Below are 19653 nucleotides of genomic sequence, written 5' to 3' on the forward strand. Positions count from 1 at the left end.
TTTGTCTGATTCATCAGTTCTTGGGACACTTCAAGTCGGTGTTGTCTCTGGTCACTCGACAACACTTTTGGAATGAATTTTGAGGACACTCGACGCATATTCAGATCGTCAGTTAAAAATAGCTGCACTGCATAGAAACTTAAATTAAGTTCATCATCCATCTCCCTAATTATAAGTCTACGATCAGAGCACACTAAGTCAGGAACTTTCATAGCATTTTCATTCGTTTTTGAGGTGGAAGAATGGCCGGACCGTGGTTCATCTTCAAATGATTCACGGCTATTTTTAAATCTGTTGAACCAGACAAAAACATTTGACTGGTTGATACAATTATCTCCAAAAGTTGTTTTAATAGTTTGTATGTCTCAGAAGCTGATGTTCCGGTTTTAAAACAAAATTTCACACAAACTCATTGCTCTGTTTTCATGTCCATTTTCACATAGATAGAATCCGGCAACAAGCCCTAACAGACCCGCACTCAACCAGTTGCCACAACAAACTGAATGAAGGAAAAGCAGTTTCCAGGAGGGCGTTCAAGGACAAGTCAATGACTCACCCACCACACTCTGTGTACCTGCCCGCCAAACCAGCAAGCAGTAGCGGATCCATTCTTAAAACTTTCCAATCACACCTCGTACTCTTGAGTCTTTCACAAAAGCCTTCCACAGTGTCTCGGCAGTTAACTCTTAACTTAGAGGCACTATGACAACTCTTAAGTAACAGTGGTAATACATTTGAGTTGTTGAACAGGGATTGATTTGTGTTGTATTTACAAGAATACAAAAGTAAAAATTCTACAGAATATGATTTTAGTTCTCTGTTTACTGAAACTTCAAGTGAGCACAACAGCCTTGACATATTATACACCGAAAGGTCTAAATGGATATTCTGTTGTTTACTCTGGTATATTTCCTAAACCCACAGTTGTTTATCGAAGGAATTTAGTTAAAAAAATTAAGCTGCAAATGATATTACGGGCACTAGAATAGATGAGATGTCACTGCACCAAGAAAGTTCTTTGTCTTCTCTAGTCGTCTTCCAGAATATACTGCATACATACTCAGCAGACACTTATGTCCAGACTTTGCTGGATTCCCTTCTTACATTCTGCTGGTTACCAGGGAAGTTAGCTGCTTCACTGCTAAGGATAACTGTATATCAGAAATGCAGAGAGACACTAGGATCACCCTGTCCAAGTAAAAAGCCATATATCAATGAAACTGATTATCTAGTTAAGGCATGGCTCATTATAGCCACAGAGAAGAGAGAAAATTATTCCCACGATATTCCAGTTAGCACTGTTGCTTGACATGGGGAAGACCCATCGATGTGTGGCACTCATATTGACAGAATACAAAATGTTTCCTAATGAAAAAGATGTCCAGGGTCTCACGTAATCAGTGCTCTTCCTTTTGTGCAATGGCAGAAAAAAAAATTACATTTTTCAGCTCACATTCTCATCTGCAAAATTTGACAGGTAAGACCATTGTTTCTGTTCTAATCATAAAGTTGTCAGTATGCCACATCTTCCCTTGCAGACATATTTTTACAGTTATTTAGAATTACTTCTGCTTACAGATTTCTTTTTCACCCCTGTTACTGATTTACTACCTTTAGTGGTACAATTTATACTTAATTCATCCAAAGTGGAGGTTGCTAAGGTTAGCACTATAGAGTGTCCTTAAACCCACAACAACCAATGAAACTTTATTAATAAAGTGAATAAAAATACATATAGTGCAAGACTAAATTATGTCATTCAAAGCATAGAAGAGTGATCTTGAAAAACAGTATAATAAGTGTCGTTGGGTATTACCTCTTTCTGACTCCAGTGGAAAAATTCAGTAAGCATGAACTTATGCCCATCCAACTATTTAAAAGGCCAGTAATCATTTATCTTCCTTTCATGTTAAAACTAAGATTTTTGACATCTTGTAATCTTGTGTTTGTGAGGAAAATATTTCATGTTTTACTATTGCCATGAAGGCTTTACTGTGTAATTATGAAGGGAGCTAAACATGGTTAGCATCAGTATGACATTTTATGCATTATAACAGTGCACAAAACTGTTAAAGAACTATGTTCCTTATACCATTTAGGGAAAAAACACACTGAATATAAGGTCTTCAATAATTTGTAACATATATTTTATATTCTAAAATGCTAGACACACTTAAAAATTTTTTTAATGACAGAATGACATTTTAGCTATATAGTTAAAAAGCTTAATAACAAGGCAATAAATATACAGGATATCACTTTCAAAAAATTCCTAACAATACAGTATTTACAAACATGGTCTAGCACAACTTTTAGGGGTTTTATCTTATTAAAGGAACAACAATAATTTTGTAAGTCATTTACAAATCAAACAAGTTGTGAATTACATAATAACAAAATTTATATAAGTATCATTACAGGTGGTTTTTACAGTGCTCTCACAGCACAGACCATTTAACATCTTGATGCACAAAAAAATTTCAAACATAAGAAGGTAATAAATTTTTTAAGAGGAACATCATGGTACTGTGGCAGTCATCTTGCAATGTCATTTTTCTGAAGGCACAAAGTATTCAATAAGCCCATTGACTGCGATGCGATCTTGGTGATTTTTGTACTGCCCTGCCCCCCCCCCCCCCCCCCCCCAGCGAAATTTTTCAGCTGAAAATTGCTTTACTGAGCAGAAGAAAAAGGCACAGATAATAGTTGAATCTTTATGTGAAGATCTCTTACCACCACATCACACAGCTCTATTACCATCATCAATAACACTAAACACTTTCTGTTCTCATTTGTACACTTTTCCAATGATATCAGTTCTCTATGTTTCACTGATATTCTCAACTTTTTCAGTCACTTCTTCCCTGCCGTAAACTCTCAACATCAATTTATTGTGACAGTCTGAACCTCAAAATATTTTTTGAAAAAGTACATGGAGCTGATGTGCTTGAAGACACTGAGAGTCTAATGACACATTTTACATAAATGCATTCAGTACAAGCTCTCAAACACAAGAACTACAGCTGCAGCACAATGGAATGCAGTTTTCTTCCAGGCTATAAAATAATACCACTTAAAAACCACACACACTCTGATAATTGGGAACTAAGGAACATAAATGCTTGCTTGTCCATCAGGTGAAAGAGAGAGAGACTGGGAAACCTACATAACTATTCAGTGCACCTGATTGTTGAAGTAGCCACATTATCACATAGAAATATTACTCACAACTGATGAGCTCATTCACAATCACAGTCTGAATGCACCTGACTTTTCACAATATTGATGAAGTGCTCATGGTACTTATGTTACAATTTATCATCTGTCATTTCTAAATATTGTGCATATACATCTCTAGAGCATTCACCCTTGTTGTTGAATAGGAACTTGTAGTAACTGCCATCTGCACACACAACTGCAAATCAGAAAAGAAGAGTCACATGAAAGTGTTTCAATTAGAACCTCAATTTTTAAATATGTGAAACTCTGTCTCATTTCTACCATAAACTGCAGTTACAAGAAATTAAAATTTTGTTAAATATTTGTGGCTATCAAGAAGTAGCTAACATGTTGAAACTTACCAGAAAAGTGATGAATTTTTGAATATCATGAATTGGTTTTGATAACAGAAAATATAAAATGGCAGATGTACACTAGTCAAAATTCATCTTAGTGGTGCATGCGTGCGCCAACACACACACACACACACACACACACACACACACACACACACACACACACACACATTCCCCTGCCATTTTTGAAGAGCACAGCCTGTGATCTGTCACACTACTACAATCTTCTGAAGATAATAAACATACATAAGATTCCAATTTCTCTTGTGCTCTTGTTTACGATATCTTTAAAATAAATGGTGACTGCCACTTATACAATAGAGAGTCTTGACACTAAGCACCGCCTTTCCCCCCACCCCCTCCCTCCACCCCACCCCCACCCACTCCTGATCATAGAGATGACATTGCTGTTGATGCCTTTGCTGTCCAGGACTCATGATGAAAGCAGTGCCTCTAATTCTCAATATAAGCTTAATTCCTTTACAATGTGAGGCATCACCTAGTAATCCACAAAATCACAATACTTGATTTACAATACCTTCCATATGTGGGATTATTAGTTTTTAGAATGAGCATAGTTAAAAGCTGAGGTGAAAAAACAAAAGAGAGCTTTTTTGAACAACTGACTGATTTAAGTAATTATCAGTGTCATCAGAGGAAAAATATGTTTATATTTCTTTGCATGAGTATCTTTACTATGAAAATATGTTTGTATTTCTGGAGCAGTACATAAAATAAGGGATTCACCTACAGTGGATGAATGCATAGTGCACAGTAACACACAACAGAAAACAGCATTCACAACAGCTTTTAAGCACTAGCTCTTTTGCAGAAATAGTATACACGTTCACACACACAACCGCACAGACACCCAAACACACACTCCCGTGGACACAACAAGACTAACTGGTACTTGATTATTGAAAGCAGTTACCTGAGCGGGTGAAGGGAAGGGTAAAGAGGTGAAGATGACACACTGGGCTGCAGATAGGCACAATGAAAAGACTGTCACACATTAAAGTTTTGATCAAGCCTTCATCAGAAAAGAGGTGCGCACATGCGCATGCCCATGCCCCCCCCCCCCCCCCCACACACACACAATCATACAATAGCCTCCTATCCTCCTGATATGGACTCAGGGACAGGACATCCTATCCTCATTTCTTCACAACCTCAAAACCTTCTATGTAAGTCCATCTTTACACTGGATGGTTGCAGGACCTCAGCTTTTCACCATAAAATGTCAAATCAAAACACCTTCAGCCATCTAAATTTCCAGTTTTATTTTATTTTGGTACCAGTTTCAGAGTTACACTATGCCATTTTCAGGCCCCACAATTCGTCCTACATGTCTATCAAAGGGCCTGAAGATGGTGTAGTGTATTGCTGAAACTGCAAGCAAAAATAAAATAAAGCTGGAAATTTAGACAGCTTAAGGTGTCTTGATTTGACATTTCAACACCTTCTCTCCCATCCATTTCACTTGGTCCTTCTCAATGCAGAGTGCCACATTTCTGGACATTGACCACCTCCTCTTTGAGGACTCTCTCCACATTAAGCCCACAAACCACCAACAGTTCCTGCATTTTGACAGTTGCCATCCCTTCCACAACAAAAAAACTATACCATACAGCCTAACTACCCAGGGACAGTTTTTCTGCAGTGACAGCAGCTCCCCTGCCCAGTACGCTGTAAGTCTCACAAAGGCCTTCACAGACAGGCTCTATCATCCAGACCTAGTCCACAAACAGACATCTCATGCCACATCTGAACACACCCCAAATCTTGCCCCCCTCCCCACCCCCACAGGAACCAGCTACAAAAGAGTGCCCCCCTACCCCCAGTCACCAAATACCACAATGAAATAGGGAATAACTGAACCACATCCTTTGTCAGGGTTTGGATTATATATCATCATGCCCTGATAAAGAGGGACATTCTACTCCTCTTAAAGTGGTGTTCCACTGCCCACCCAACCTCCACAACATCCTAATCCATCCCTATGCCACCTCCAACCTCAACCCCTTGCCACACAGACAGTATCCCTGTGGAAGACCAAGGTGCAAGACCTACCCAATCCACCCACCCAGCACTCCCTATTCCTGTCTTGTCAAAGGCTTAACCTACGCCATCAGAGATTGGGCCGACTGAGAAAGCAGCCGTGTCATGTACCAGCTCTACTGCAATCACTGCTCAACTTTTTATATTGGTACAACTATGAAAAAGCTATCTATCAGGATGAATAACCACTGCCAAACTGTGGCCAAGAGCAAAGCGAACCACCCTGTTGCACAATATGTAGCTGAACATAAGATGATCGAGTTCAATGGCTGCTTCACATTTCAAGCTATCTGGATCCTCCCCTCCACCACCAGCTTTTCTGAACTACAGAGATGGGAGTTAACCTTACAACACATTCTCCACTCCTGAAATCATTCTGACCTCAACCTACAGTAATCTACTGTCTGCAAGCGATCTACCCAACAGTTTCTGCCCCCCCTGTCCTATCAACACCTCCCAATTCAAGTCCCCACCTTCACTGCTCACCACTCTCTGCCACTGCACCCATTGACCTTCTCCCCTTCTCTGCTCCTCTCCTTTCCACTCCCCTTTTCCCTTCCCTCCCTCCCTCCCCCACATCCTCCCCATGCAGCATCAGGTAGCCTTGTCTACTACCTCTAGTCCCTGCCTGCTGCATCAGGCAGCACTGTTCCCTCTTCCCCCATCTCTACCCTGCTACCCCTTCCTCTTCTTACTATGGACTGTTGGTCCCATTCAACATGCTTCAATTTCAATCTGACATGAGCTGCTAGAGGAAGTTGCTCACCTCATATGCAGTTACATTCGGGCTTAGTGCACACAGATGACCATGGACATTTGTGTGTGAGCTGTGCTTGTGTTAATACATGAGTGTGTGTGAATGCATGTGTTTTCCTCTTTTCTGATTAAGGCTTGGCCGAAAGCTTAATGTGTAACAGTTTTTTCATTTTGCTTATCTGCAACTCAATGTATCATCTCTGCAGTGAGTAGCAATCTATCTTTCCACAACAGTAGATATCTTATTATTCTATTAAATGATTTGTCACAAAAATGACATCACAGAAAAAAATCTTTCCTCTTTCACAAAATTTTTAAGTATCTTGTTTGGCATTCATTTAATATGCCAACGTTTCTGATGCGGCATTGTTCTCCATTTATAATCACAGGGTTTATAGCAATGGCTCCACTTAAACCAATACAATAGTGACAAACATTCTTGTGTTTGTACAATATCACAATGTGAATTTTCAAGGGAAATCTTTAATTTAAAACAATGGAAAGTCAATGATCTGATAACAATGGAAAGTGCATGATGGAATAGCAAAAATCTGTAACAATTCCCTAGTTCCTGTCTACCACCAATCTATCACCTTCTCTGCTTCCACTCCAGCATTACACAAGCCTTCTACACCACTTACGCACCTATTGTCACCCCCCGCCCCATATGCACATGTGCAGCTACCCAATGCTGCACCCTGCAGACCTATCCTGTTCCCACCATGTCCCTCCATGCTTGCACCACAGGCAGCACTTATTATGTCCTCCCCCCCCCCCCCATCCTACCCTGCTATCCTGCCCCTCCCTACCCTGTGCCTGTTCCATACCACCACCACCAACCCCACTTAGATTGCTGTCGTGCGTGTGACCATGTTTTTCTGTTTCAGGAGAACTTTCTTGTTCGAAAGCTTAGCCCCAGTCTTCTTCTTGTGGCTGTCTGTGGTCAGTACGAATCTTTAATTTCTTTAGATATGGATGATGGTGTAGCTTAATTTTGTCATACATCACTTTCCTGGTATTTTTATGTGGCAAAACCAAATTGTTAGTCACTTCATATTTTTAATAATATGCATATGAAGGGTACTAAATTACACTAAATTATATGCAAACGATACTGGTTTTCAGTCTTTCAGAAGATTTTTAATGAAATTTCACTTCCATTTCTTTTGATGTGTGCAATGTGTGGATGAATTTACAGCTAGAATTATTGGCCCAAAGTGTGAAATGCAGTTGCATGACAAACTCCTTCCTCTTCTGTTATGGAAAAGACCCTCTGCCCATTCCAGCCACAGAGGAAATTGTTGCCCAAGTTCCACTGCTCTTTCAATGTCTCTTCAACCATTCGACATATGAGATGAAATACCTTCTGGCAATTTTCTTTCCTGCATTCTGTTCAGTGTGAGAGCTATCTTTAATTTCTTTGATTTTACCTCCTATTTCACATATATTCAGGTCCCTCCAAACTAAGTCATTTTTAAAGCTTTTTCATTAATTCAGAAAAGATTTTGACTCAGTGCCGCAGCAAAGCTCATTAACCAAATCAAACTAAATTTGAGACTGGATTGGGGATTTCTTGTTAGGGAGGTTGAAGCAAGTTAGTTTGGAAGAAGAATTAATAAACACAGGTGTGCACCAGGAAAGATTTTGGGACCCTTACTGTTCATGCTGCATATTATTAATTTGGCAGACAATAATAATAGTAATCTCAGAGTTCTCACCGGTGTTGGAATAGCGAACAAAGATACACCATCTGGAAAAAGCTTGATGACATGTTAAATGATGCAAAGACTAGCAACTTGTTTAAAATGTTCAGAAATGTTAAAAGCGCATGCACGCATGCATGCACGCACACAGAAGGTAAAGTTAAATGGATTCTTCCATGTACAACCTTGTACTTATTCAATTTGTGACACAACTTGATCAGCCAGTCTTGGTCTTTTATGCAAAATTTCTTTTTATATACTGAGCAAATCTGTTGAAAATAATACACAGATCTCTGAAGGGCATCCTCAGCACCTGAAGAAGCTGGTTAAGAGGCTTGCATACATGCACTCACTGCCTGGTGAATGAAATAAGCATAATAAGAAATCTTCCCCAAAAGACTGGGTTCCTTCAGGTTCTTAGCTGCTAGCAGGCCTGACAATAGACTCAATGTTGTCACCAATGAGGATGAGACCACCTTTACTAAGCAGATGAACCAAACAATGCACCTTTGTGGAGAAAAATCTGCACTTTTCTAGCTTGCTATTTTCCAGGAGGCATTGGAAAACCATCTCAAGGTTCTGTAAATGATCCTCCTGCATAGGGCCCTTGACCCAGATGTCATCAAGGTAATGTTCTGAATCAATTGTTCCAAATATCGTAGGTAAATTACTGGCACAGATGAGATTTCAAAATGCAAGTGATTAAATTGATAAAGCAAAAAAGGGAAGATGAGGAAGAGGCAAGTTTGAGAAACTGCGTCCAATAGTAACGACCGGTGTACAAACCTGCGACACATTGTTGACTGTTTGTTTAAAATCACTGCAAAGGCACATGGCACCATCGGGCTTCTGAATTACCACCAAAAGGATGGTCTACTGACTCGACAAAACAGAATGAACACACCCTGAATATGCCAACATTGCAGTGCAGCCTTTACCATGGTGACAAAACTTTGGGAGCACCAACAGCTTAGGAGAAATATGTGCCTCAAAATTTTCTGCCTGGCTATAGGTACTCTCAAGCAGCAGGCTGTAGGGCCGCAGTAAGAAGTCCAAATCATGAAAAGGAACAGAGACACTGAATGCACTTTGTCCATGGTCTGAAGGCCAAAAACAGAAAAGGCGTCAAACCTGAAGATATTCTGCACCAATGGTGAATTGACCATTAACAATTTTATTAACACGGGGAGACGGAGAACTGCCCTTGCAAGGGTATGCACTGTTTACTTTAAGATGCAACCTGATGGAGTTGATCTTGTAACTCTGGGCACCCCAAGATCCTGTATGTCACACATGGTTGCCAAATGTCATATCTGACAGTATACCCCACATATGGCCTTCACATGCAGACAGTCTCGACGAAAATGCAACAAATGACAGTCAGGGCATGACCAGTGGCTTGCCCAATGAGTGGGAGGAGAACAATGCCGAGGACTCAAGAGTGCTTATGTGCTTCCATAATTCATCTGCAAGAGAGTGATTGCCTGTCAACAGTTTTTGCTAATTTCACACAAAAAACTAAAAACTTAAATAACGCTTAAGCTGTTTTCAGCCAGTAAGAAAGTACAAACTAACAACATGGCCATATCTTTTAGGCCATGGTGATAGCTGTTATGTATAGTACATGTCTTTCTCTCAATATTGCATATTTTAGGCCAAACATATTATTAGTATGGGAAAGAAAAAGAATACTGTTTGCATAAAGGTCAACAGGGTGTTTTCTTCATGGAAATAATGATATGAAAAGGATGTGACAAGACTGCTCAACAGGAATACTCCATGTCTTGTAACCCTGCTACACATATCAATACTGTCGATAAATCTCACAATACCTAAATACACTGCAGTCACTCTGAGCAGTGAGCATCACAGCATCTCTGGCTGGCAGGTTGCACAGGCAGTAGCTCGGCCAATCAAAGGCCAAGTGGCTGCAGGCCAAACCTCACTTCTGTTTGCCAGTTGATGCATTCCTTGCCGTGGTCAACTGAAGTATTGCCAATAACTCTGTGTGACACTTTATTCTTTGGACTTCCTGTATTATGACTGGGCCTGCTGGTAATCTGTGTGTAAGTGACTGTCTTCTGACTGCTATGAAGTTCTTTTCCAGTGGACTGTTTGATCAGTTGGCTAAGTGATTCATTTCTGCCAACGGAAACTACAGCCCGGAATATCAACAATACTACAAAGAGAATAGATTGCTACTCACCATAAAGATCACCCACTGAGGGTAGCACTCTATCCTTTTCCTAGTATGATTGGTTGAATTCTGCCTCACCTATGAGCAGTTTCCACCGCTGTATTTCAAACTGTGCCTACATAACTGTTTTCATTTGCAGTCCTGGGAACTTCTCAAGATCAATAACTTTTTTCAAACTATGTTGAAGTGTATTTAGCAAGTGTTAATAAATGTCTTTTGTGCTGTAAATTGGGTACTATAAAACTATGAATGGTCTGGTCAAGTCATTGAAATGCTTGCTTGGCAAAACAATATTATTAGAACTGGTTCATGACACGGTGAAGTTTTAGCTGTAACAGTGATGTGTTGCACTCATTTTACTTAAAACTTACAAAAAAAAAAAAAAAAAAAAACCCTTCATTGTCACACTCTAAAAACATTGCTTCATGGAAAACTGTTAGGTTATGACTAACTCTCTGAATGGTATACAAAATCAGCCCAGCTTCGCGTTACCGTACAGCGCTGTAAATAATTTACCCAAATGATAAATCACTAAAAACAATATGAAATCATAAAAAATTCACTAACAAGTTTAATATCATAAATAATTAGGGGATTTATACTATCATGAGTCGAGGTGCTTTTTCTGTTATTGTTGTTGTTACTGTTATCGTTGTGAACTTTGGTCTGCAGATTAGTGCAATTTAGTTTTCGGTGTTAGTATATCCTGTGCAAGCCTCTACATCTCTGCACAACAACTGCAATCTACATCCACTCAAACTTGCTCACTGTAGTCAAGACTACATTTCTCTCAACGTTTACCTCCTCACATGCCCCTCCATCACCAAACTGAATATTCCTTGATGCCTCAGGGTGTACCTTATCAACTGCTCCCATCTTTCCATCAAGTTAATTCACCTCTTTTCTTTTTTATTCTCTCCACTTCAGCCACTCTCTGTTATTTTACTGCCAAAATAGCAAAATTCATGTACTACTTTTGGTGTCTCATTTGCTAATCTAATTCCCTCAGCACCTTCTAATTTAATTTGATTATCCACTCTCTCTTTTTTTTTTTTTTACCGTGAATCTCATAATCTGTTTTCTAGAAGCTATTCATTCCATTTGAGTGCTCTTCCAAGTCTTTTACCATCTCAGACAACTGCAATGTCATCTGCAAACCTCATGATTTTTATTTCTTCTTGCTGAAAATCAATATGCTTTCAGAATTTTTCTTTGGATTCCTTCATAGCTTTCTCTGTGTACAGACTGAACAACATGACAGATAGGCTGCAACCATGTATCACTTCTTTCTCAACTACCACTTCATTTTTAAGTTCACTGACTCTATATAGCCGCAGTCTTCTTTCTGCACAAGTTGTAGATAACCTTTTGTTCCCTGTATTTTATCCCTACACCTGCAGAATTTTGAAGAGTGTATTGCAGGCAACTCTCCTAATAACTTTCTCTAAATCTACAAAGGCTATACACTAAGGAGTGCCTTACCTGAACCTACTTCCTAAGAGGTCATAAGCTCACTATTCTCCCATGTGTTCCCACATTCTGTAAAACCCAAACTTATCTTCCCTCAGATTGGTTTCAACAAGTTTTTCCACTCTTTTGTACATAATTCACATCAGTATTTTTCAACCATGATGAAATTGATGGTTCTGTATGATTCACAATTGTCATTCTTTGAAAATGGGATTATTACAGTCTTCTTGATATGTGGGGGCATTCCATTTTACGTCTCATATCTTGCATACAGTTGGTATAGTTTTGTCATGATGGGTTCTCTGAGGGACTCTTCTGAGAGAATGTTGTCCAGTATAGTTTCCTTGTTTCTACTCAAGTCATTCAGTGTTCTATTAAATTCTTTTCACACTACCATATCATCCATCACTTTCCACAATACTGTCTAGAAGTTTATTTATTTTGTATCACGTTTCTTTAAATTCCTTTCATCTTTCAGCCTTCCCTTCTTTGCTACGCACTGGCTTGGCATCTGGTCTCTTGATATTCTTATAGCTGCTTCTCTTATCTTCAAAAGTTTCTTTAATTTTCCTGTTGGTGACATCTATCTTTCAGGTGGTCAGGCATGCTTCTACAACTTCGCAAGTCTCTTCTAGCTGTTCCTGCTTTGCCGTTTTACACTCCCTGTTGATCACATTCTTTAGACATCTGTATTCCTTTCACATGCTTTATTTGCTCTATTTTTATATTTCCTTATTTTACCAGTTAAATAAATTTCTTATTGTGTCAATGAACTTTTTAAATTATTTTGTGAATATCTCGCGTGTTATCCAAAAATATCAACTGGATCTTGTCTATTTTGCCTACTTGGTTGCCTGCTGCCTTCGGAATTCTGTAACCTTCTGGTTCTTTCAATGAACTCGGGCCCTATGTTCTTAATTTCCTACCCACTGTTTAAAAAAACCCTGAACAGGTATTTATTGAGCCCAGATTAATTATTAAATATATATGGAGGATTTATAATGAAGAAAAGCCTAAAGAACAAGAAATATTGTTTCTCATCTACCTGACTGACTTAAGTTTTTATAACAGAAACAATTGCTTGAAAATGACCAAATATATCAAAAGAAAAAAGTTAAGAGAAAAAGAAGGATTTTTCCACTTTATTGGAGGAAAAACAAGGGTTCTCACTACATTATTCACTGGTTAAAATACCTAATCTCCTAAGATATGTGATCAAACTGTCTATAACACAAAGCAGATGCACTGTTAAACTTTCGATGCCGTGAACTGTTCATCATAAGACTGCAGTGCTACAAAAACCTAAGCTGTCTGATGAAAGAGCATATGCAAAATCAAAAAATGTAAAGTCCAGAATGGCATAATGACAATATTGTGAAAAGGACAGTGGTACTCACCATAGAGAAGTGGTGATGAGTTGCAGACAGGAACAACAAAAAGGCACCACTGTGTCTGACAGCAGCCAGAGACAGAGGTCATGTGCATGCTTGTGCGAATATTTTCTACGTCAGAAGGTCTTTTGGACAACAGCTTAGTACATTGCAGCCTTTTTGTTGTGCCCACCTATGACTCAATGTTTCCTCTGTCGGTGAATAGCAATCTATCCTTTTCATTATACTATCAAAATAGCATGTGCTGCATACAATGATTTTCAGTCACATTCAGACCAATAAGCCTCACCGCAGACAGACATTCAAGGCAAAACGAAAACATAACTATGTCATCAATGTGTTACAAATTACTTTTTGATGTACTGGCTGTAATAGAAAATGTTTTAGTGCAAGTACACGGCAAAATTAACAGAAACACAGACAACAGAAAGTAGGGATAATTATGTACTATTCCAAACCTAATGGGAAAAGACAGCAAGTGATAGCCTATTTAATTATAATTATAATGAATTTCAGGTCTATTTGTCCTCCAAGTGCATGTTCCGGATGTATGATTTAGTGAAGCTGGGGCTTCACACCTAAGAAAGAATTACGGTAAAATGTTCCAAAGTTGGCACATCTGAGGCTGATCCCTCTGGTAGGTTCTCAGAGTCATCCATGGAAGAAATAAAATTGACATCGTAAACTAATGTATATGTTTTGCATATGAGATGCCACAGCAATTCATGTTTGTGACTCGTAGAGTAAAGACTGTTAATGTATGAAACTGAGAATACTTGAAAATATTACGTGAAGTCATCTTAATTATTACTATGAGCATAACAGTGAAATAGGACAGACCGCATAGAGGAGGCAATGAGTGGCAGACAGGTAGATTTAAAGGTAGACTAAGCTATTAAACCAAATTCTTAGTCTAGAAATTCAGGCCTCAACTCAACGACCAGATATGGTCATTTGTGTGTGTGTGTGTGTGTGTGTGTGTGTGTGTGTGTGAGAGAGAGAGAGAGAGAGAGAGAGAGAGAGAGAGAGAGAGAGAGGGAGAGAGGGGGGGGGGAGGGGGGAGGGGGAGAGGGAGAGGGAGAGGGAGAGAGAGAGAGACACTGACTGACTTAGACTTTGCCTACTAGCTTAGTCTACTTTTAAATGTGGTTGTCTGCCACTCAACATCATCTACCTTCTACATGAGGAGTAGCAATCTATCCTATTTCACTGTTGATTCATCCTCGATTTTTCATTGTTTAATATTAATGTACTTGTCCATCCACTGAGAAAGTTATTGTCTGAAATGTGTAAATTTCCCAAAGTCATCATTTGAAAATTACAGGAATATCTTACATTCATAGACAAAGCATTGGTTGCTGATGTCAGCATTTTTATGTTAATCAAACAATGGAAAATCCAGGCTGGAATGTAACAATATTATGAAAACGATAGTTGCAACTCACCATATACAAGAGATACTATGTTGCAGATAGGCACACCAAAAGGGCTGCTGGGAAGTGAGCTTCCAGCTAACGAGGCCTTTGTCAAAAATAGGTAAAACACGTGGGCATGCGCGCGCATGCGCGCGCGCGCGCACTCACACACACACACACACACACACACACACACACACACACACACACACACGGAAATGCAACTCGCACACACATGAACAGTCCCTGGGAGCTGATGCCAGAGACTGTGGCCGTATGTGTGTGAGCTGCATTTTGGTGTGTGCGTGTGTGTGTACATAGTCAATTTTCAACAAAGGCCTTGTTGGCCAAAAGCTCACTTTCTGACTATCTTTTTATTGTGCCCATCTGCGACTCAGCATCTGCGCTATAAGGTGAGTAAAACTATCCTTTTCATAATATTTTTATGTTAATAGCTTAATATCGGGGTCATATTAATTCTCAGATGAAGCACTGGCTGTTGAGTTAATGTGCAGATTGGGCAATTTTGGAGATGTGGGTGAGATGAATTGCAGTTGCATCAACTTGGACAAATGTATGGAGGTTAGTGGCAAGCAAGCAGAAAATTTTGATGTAGTGCCAATTATAGGAATTCATTCAGAAATATGTTCACACATAACATTCAAAATGTGGCACAACAAATGAAACACTACTAAAGCAACTACTGCTCTACAGCATTGATGATTTTCAAGGATAGCAACAAATGATGAAGTTAACCCAAAGGGGTCCGATTTCTGCTATTTCAGTGGTAGTTGTTATTAAGTTTGCTTAATGGCGGGAGATAAGCAAATTGTAGCTATCAGTAATGGATTCAAAAACAGCCATGACTGTTGAGAAACATGGATCTACAAGTTTGCAGTTCATAACTGGCTTATGTACACAATGTTATGCTAACTTTAAGTTAATGTGTTATTCATGAAGCAGAGGCTACAAACTACTATGCAGCAGGAAGAAAACTTATCATCACATAAGTTAATGTTCTTAGGTGGCATTAGATGAAAAATAAATTAAATTAATAAATTAAAGGTACCCAACTCTACAGGTCAGACTGTCAGGGGACCAAATCAGGTGAGGATTCATGAATTGGAGAAGCAAGTTCTTCAGCATGTGTGAAACAAATGCAACTAATGTTTCTTGATCACTTGAGAAATTATCCAAATGAAAGCATTGCAGACAAAATGGAACTTTCTAATTGCATGCAGAATTCAAAATCTAGACCCATAATAGTGGATGTGAGGATCTCACTTCTGAAAGACTCCAGATTTCAAACATTGTGACCTCACAATCTGAGCAACAAAACATGTGGACTAACAACAAGATAACAGTCAAGACCGGAAAAGGGAAAAGATCAGTCTGCACGGCAGATGAACTCAAATGCCTGAGCTTTAGGAGCGAAAACATCTGAACTCTTGCTGCCTCTAGTTTTTGTGCATTTATTTTTCTCTCTTTATTCTGTAAACAAACAATTTATTTTTTGTAATACTTTCCTTTAAATAGTTTCATGTTACTATCATTTGTTTGTTTAGGTTTACTTTTAGTACTAATTATAAATTTTCTGCTCAATTCTCATACTTTCATTACCAATATTTCTTTAAAACAGTTTCATGTTATTATCATTTGTTTGGTTAGGTCTACTTTTAATAATAATTATAAATTTTCTGTTAAATTCTCATACTTCAAGAAATAATATAGTGTGTTATTCCACTATTATTTCAATATTCTCACACAACACAGATTCAGACTATTAATTTACTCTCTTTCTACCATCTTTATTTACTGCTGATTTACCATCATATTACTATTGTTACTCATCATTAGAACCTCTTAATACACACTTTTTTTATTCTGTTTATCTTGCTTTCAATACTATTGTGTACAGATTACTCTAGTGCCGTTTAGCAAGTTCCGTCTCCTGTCTCCAGTCAGCTGTTCAGTGACTGGCTGGTCTTGGTCGCAATTCCTACCCTCTGCCTGAAGACGCCTGCCACTTTTCACTTCCAGAAATCCCGATCCTCTACCTCCCCAGGAAGCTGCTTCAGTATGCATTGTTTCCTCACTCTCACAGGCCCACTGTCACTAACATCCACCAGCAGCATCCTTGCAAGCTTTGTGACCGAACGAACTACACACCATATTGCACACTGTAATGAGACAAACCGTGTATATTAAATGAACATTACAGCACACCAAATTAGTTTACAACCTGATACCAAACATCTGACATCTCTGTGTATTTTACTTAACTGTATTGCCACAAACTATATGGTGGAATGTAATATTAATGACATTTGTAAAGAAACAGATTTTGAGAACTACCAGAAATATGAAACTCACCGAGAAAACTGGAAAAGATACATTACTTTGACTACCTAATTATCTAGCTCTTAATGCAGTTACACAGACAATGAGGAACATGGTAATGTCACATTTTACACTTGGAACATACATTTACTGCTTTGTGAAAAAGACAACCTAAAGAATTTAAATTGTCATGTTATTGTGGACATTTAGTGTACACTTATCCTGCTGTAATAAGTTATATAAAGCAAAACCTAAAAAGTATATTGTACCTATTTTCTGATTCACATTCTATAGGAAAGATAATTTTTGTCATTAAGTTTCAATTCATAGTTACGTAATGATTATTATAAATACTTATATATTTTCGCCAATACAGTTTCTTTGTAACATGGTAGTTTGGAATTTGTGAAATTCCCAAGTTTTATTGAACTCTTCTGTACAAACATAGTCATTTGGTATTATTTCTTGTGATAATTCTTCTCATTACTGTATATGTGTATCTGCCTGCTGCTATCTATTATTGTGTTACCACTGCACATGCTGGCAGCACCTCATGCATGCAGCCCTGTATTTACCGCATGGGCCACATGGGCCCAGCTCCTGAGTGGCAAATTCTTGGGGGTGGCAAAATCTTGTGGGAATTATTATTAGCTTCATTTGAGTTAGGTCAAAACCGTTTTGACTGCGCTAATGAGTTTGAGTCCACTTGTCTCTAATGAAACAGTGGTTTGCAAAACTGATTTGAAGGTGATATACTGAAGACAAATTATTTAATTATACTGAACAGACTATCCGCAGAGCTCAATAATCATCTTGGTGTCTACAAAGAGCTTTCTGAAAAGTTCTCTTTCTTACCCAGTTTGATGGAAATGGACCCTGCTGAAGTCTGTAATGCTGCAATAAACAGCTGCAACATATTTACTCCAGGGATATACATCTACATCTACATGATTACTCTGCTATTCATAATTAAGTGCATGGCAGAGCGTTCAACGAACCACCTTCAAGCTGTCTCTCTACCATTCCACTCTCGAATGGCACGCGGGACGAACGAGCACTTAAATTTTTCTGTGCGAGCCCTGACTTCTCTTATTTTATCTTGATGATCATTTCTCCCTGTGTAGGTAGGTATCAACAGAATGTTTTCGCAATCGGAGGTGGAACTGGCGATTGAAATTTCATAAGAAGATCCTATCACAATGAAAAACTTCTTTGTTTTAATGATTGCCACTTCAATTCATGTATCATGTCTGTAGCACTATCTCCCTTATTTCGCGATAAAACAAAACGAGCCACCCTTCTTTGAACTTTTTCGATGTCATCTGTCAGTCCCACCTCATGCGGGTCCCACACCGCACAGCAATACTCCAGACAAGTGTAGTGTAAACAGCCTCTTTAGCAGATCTGTTGCACCTCGTAAGTGTTCTGCCAATGAATCGCAGTCTTTGATTTGCTCTACCGACAACATTACCTATATGATCATTCCAATTTAAGTTATTTGTAATTGTAATACCAAGTATTTAGTTGAATTTACAGTCTTCAGATTTGTGTGACTTATCGTGCAATCGAAATTTAGCAGATTTGTTTTAGTACTCATGTGAATAACTTTACACTTTTCTTTATTTGGTGTCAATTGCCACTTTTTGCACAACACAGATATTGTATCTAAATCATTTTGCAATTCATTTTGGTCATCTGATGACTTTAATTTCCATCTATTACTACAAAGTGTGACCTTTCTGACAGGAAATCACAAACCCAGTCGCACAACTGAGGCAATATTCCATAGGTACGCAGTTTGGTTATAAAATGCTTGTAAGGAACAGCGTCGAAAGGCTTCTGGAAATCTAAAAATATGGAATCAATTTGACATCCCTTGTCAATAGCACTCATTACTTCATGAGTATAAAGAGCTAGTTGTGTTTCACAAGATAATGTTTCCTGAATCTGTGCTGACTGTGTGTCAATAAATTGTTTTCTTCGAGGTAATTCATAATGTTCAAACACAGTATAGGTTCCAAAACCATATTAAAAATTGACGTTAGTGATACGGGCCTGTAATTCCGCGGATTAATCTTATTTCCCTTTTTGGGTATTGGTGTGACCTGAGCAATTTTCCAGTCTTTAGGTACAGAACTTCCTGTGAGCGAGCGGTTGTATATAATTGATAAATATGGAGCTATTGCATAAGCATACTCTGAAAGGAGCCTGACTGGTATACAATCTGGACTGGAGGCCTTGCCTTTATTAAGTGATTTAAGTTGCCTTGCTACACCGAAGATATCTACTTCTATGTTTCTCATCTTTGCAGTTTTTCTTGACTGTAATTCGGGAATATTTACTTCAGCTTCTTTGGTGAAAGGGTTTAGGAAAACCGCATTTAAAAACTCTGCTTTAGTGGCACTGTCATCAGTGACTTCACCGTTATTACGCAGTGAAGGTATTGCTTGCAACTTGCCACTGGTGTGCTTTATATACGACCAGAATCTCTTTGGATTTTCCGCCAGATTCCGAGACATAGTTTCGTTGTGGAAATTATTAAAAGCATCTCGCATTGAAGCACACGCTATATTTCGAACTTACGCAAAACTTTCGCCTTTGTGTTCTTTTCAATTTGGCATGCTTTTTTCATTGCTTCTGCAAACAGCGATTCGACCCTTTTTGTGTACTATGGGGGATAAGTATCATCACTTATTAATTTATGTGATATATATCTCTCAATTGCCGTCAATACTATCTCTTTCA

General features: G+C 38.6%; 1 protein-coding gene across 1 annotated transcript in view; it reads right to left on the reverse strand.

Annotated features, from left to right (window-relative positions):
* Positions 1-2502: 2502 nt before the first annotated feature.
* LOC126162971 (WD repeat domain phosphoinositide-interacting protein 3) overlaps positions 2503-19653 on the reverse strand; it is a 115153-nt gene continuing 98002 nt past the window's right edge. The window contains exon 8 of the mRNA XM_049919819.1: positions 2503-3415. Coding sequence (XP_049775776.1) covers positions 3309-3415 — 107 coding nt within the window. The 3' untranslated portion in view covers positions 2503-3308. The remainder of the gene's footprint in view (positions 3416-19653) is intronic.

Source organism: Schistocerca cancellata, chromosome 2 (genome assembly GCF_023864275.1).
Source record: "Schistocerca cancellata isolate TAMUIC-IGC-003103 chromosome 2, iqSchCanc2.1, whole genome shotgun sequence".
NCBI classification, from domain to species: Eukaryota; Metazoa; Arthropoda; class Insecta; order Orthoptera; family Acrididae; genus Schistocerca; species Schistocerca cancellata.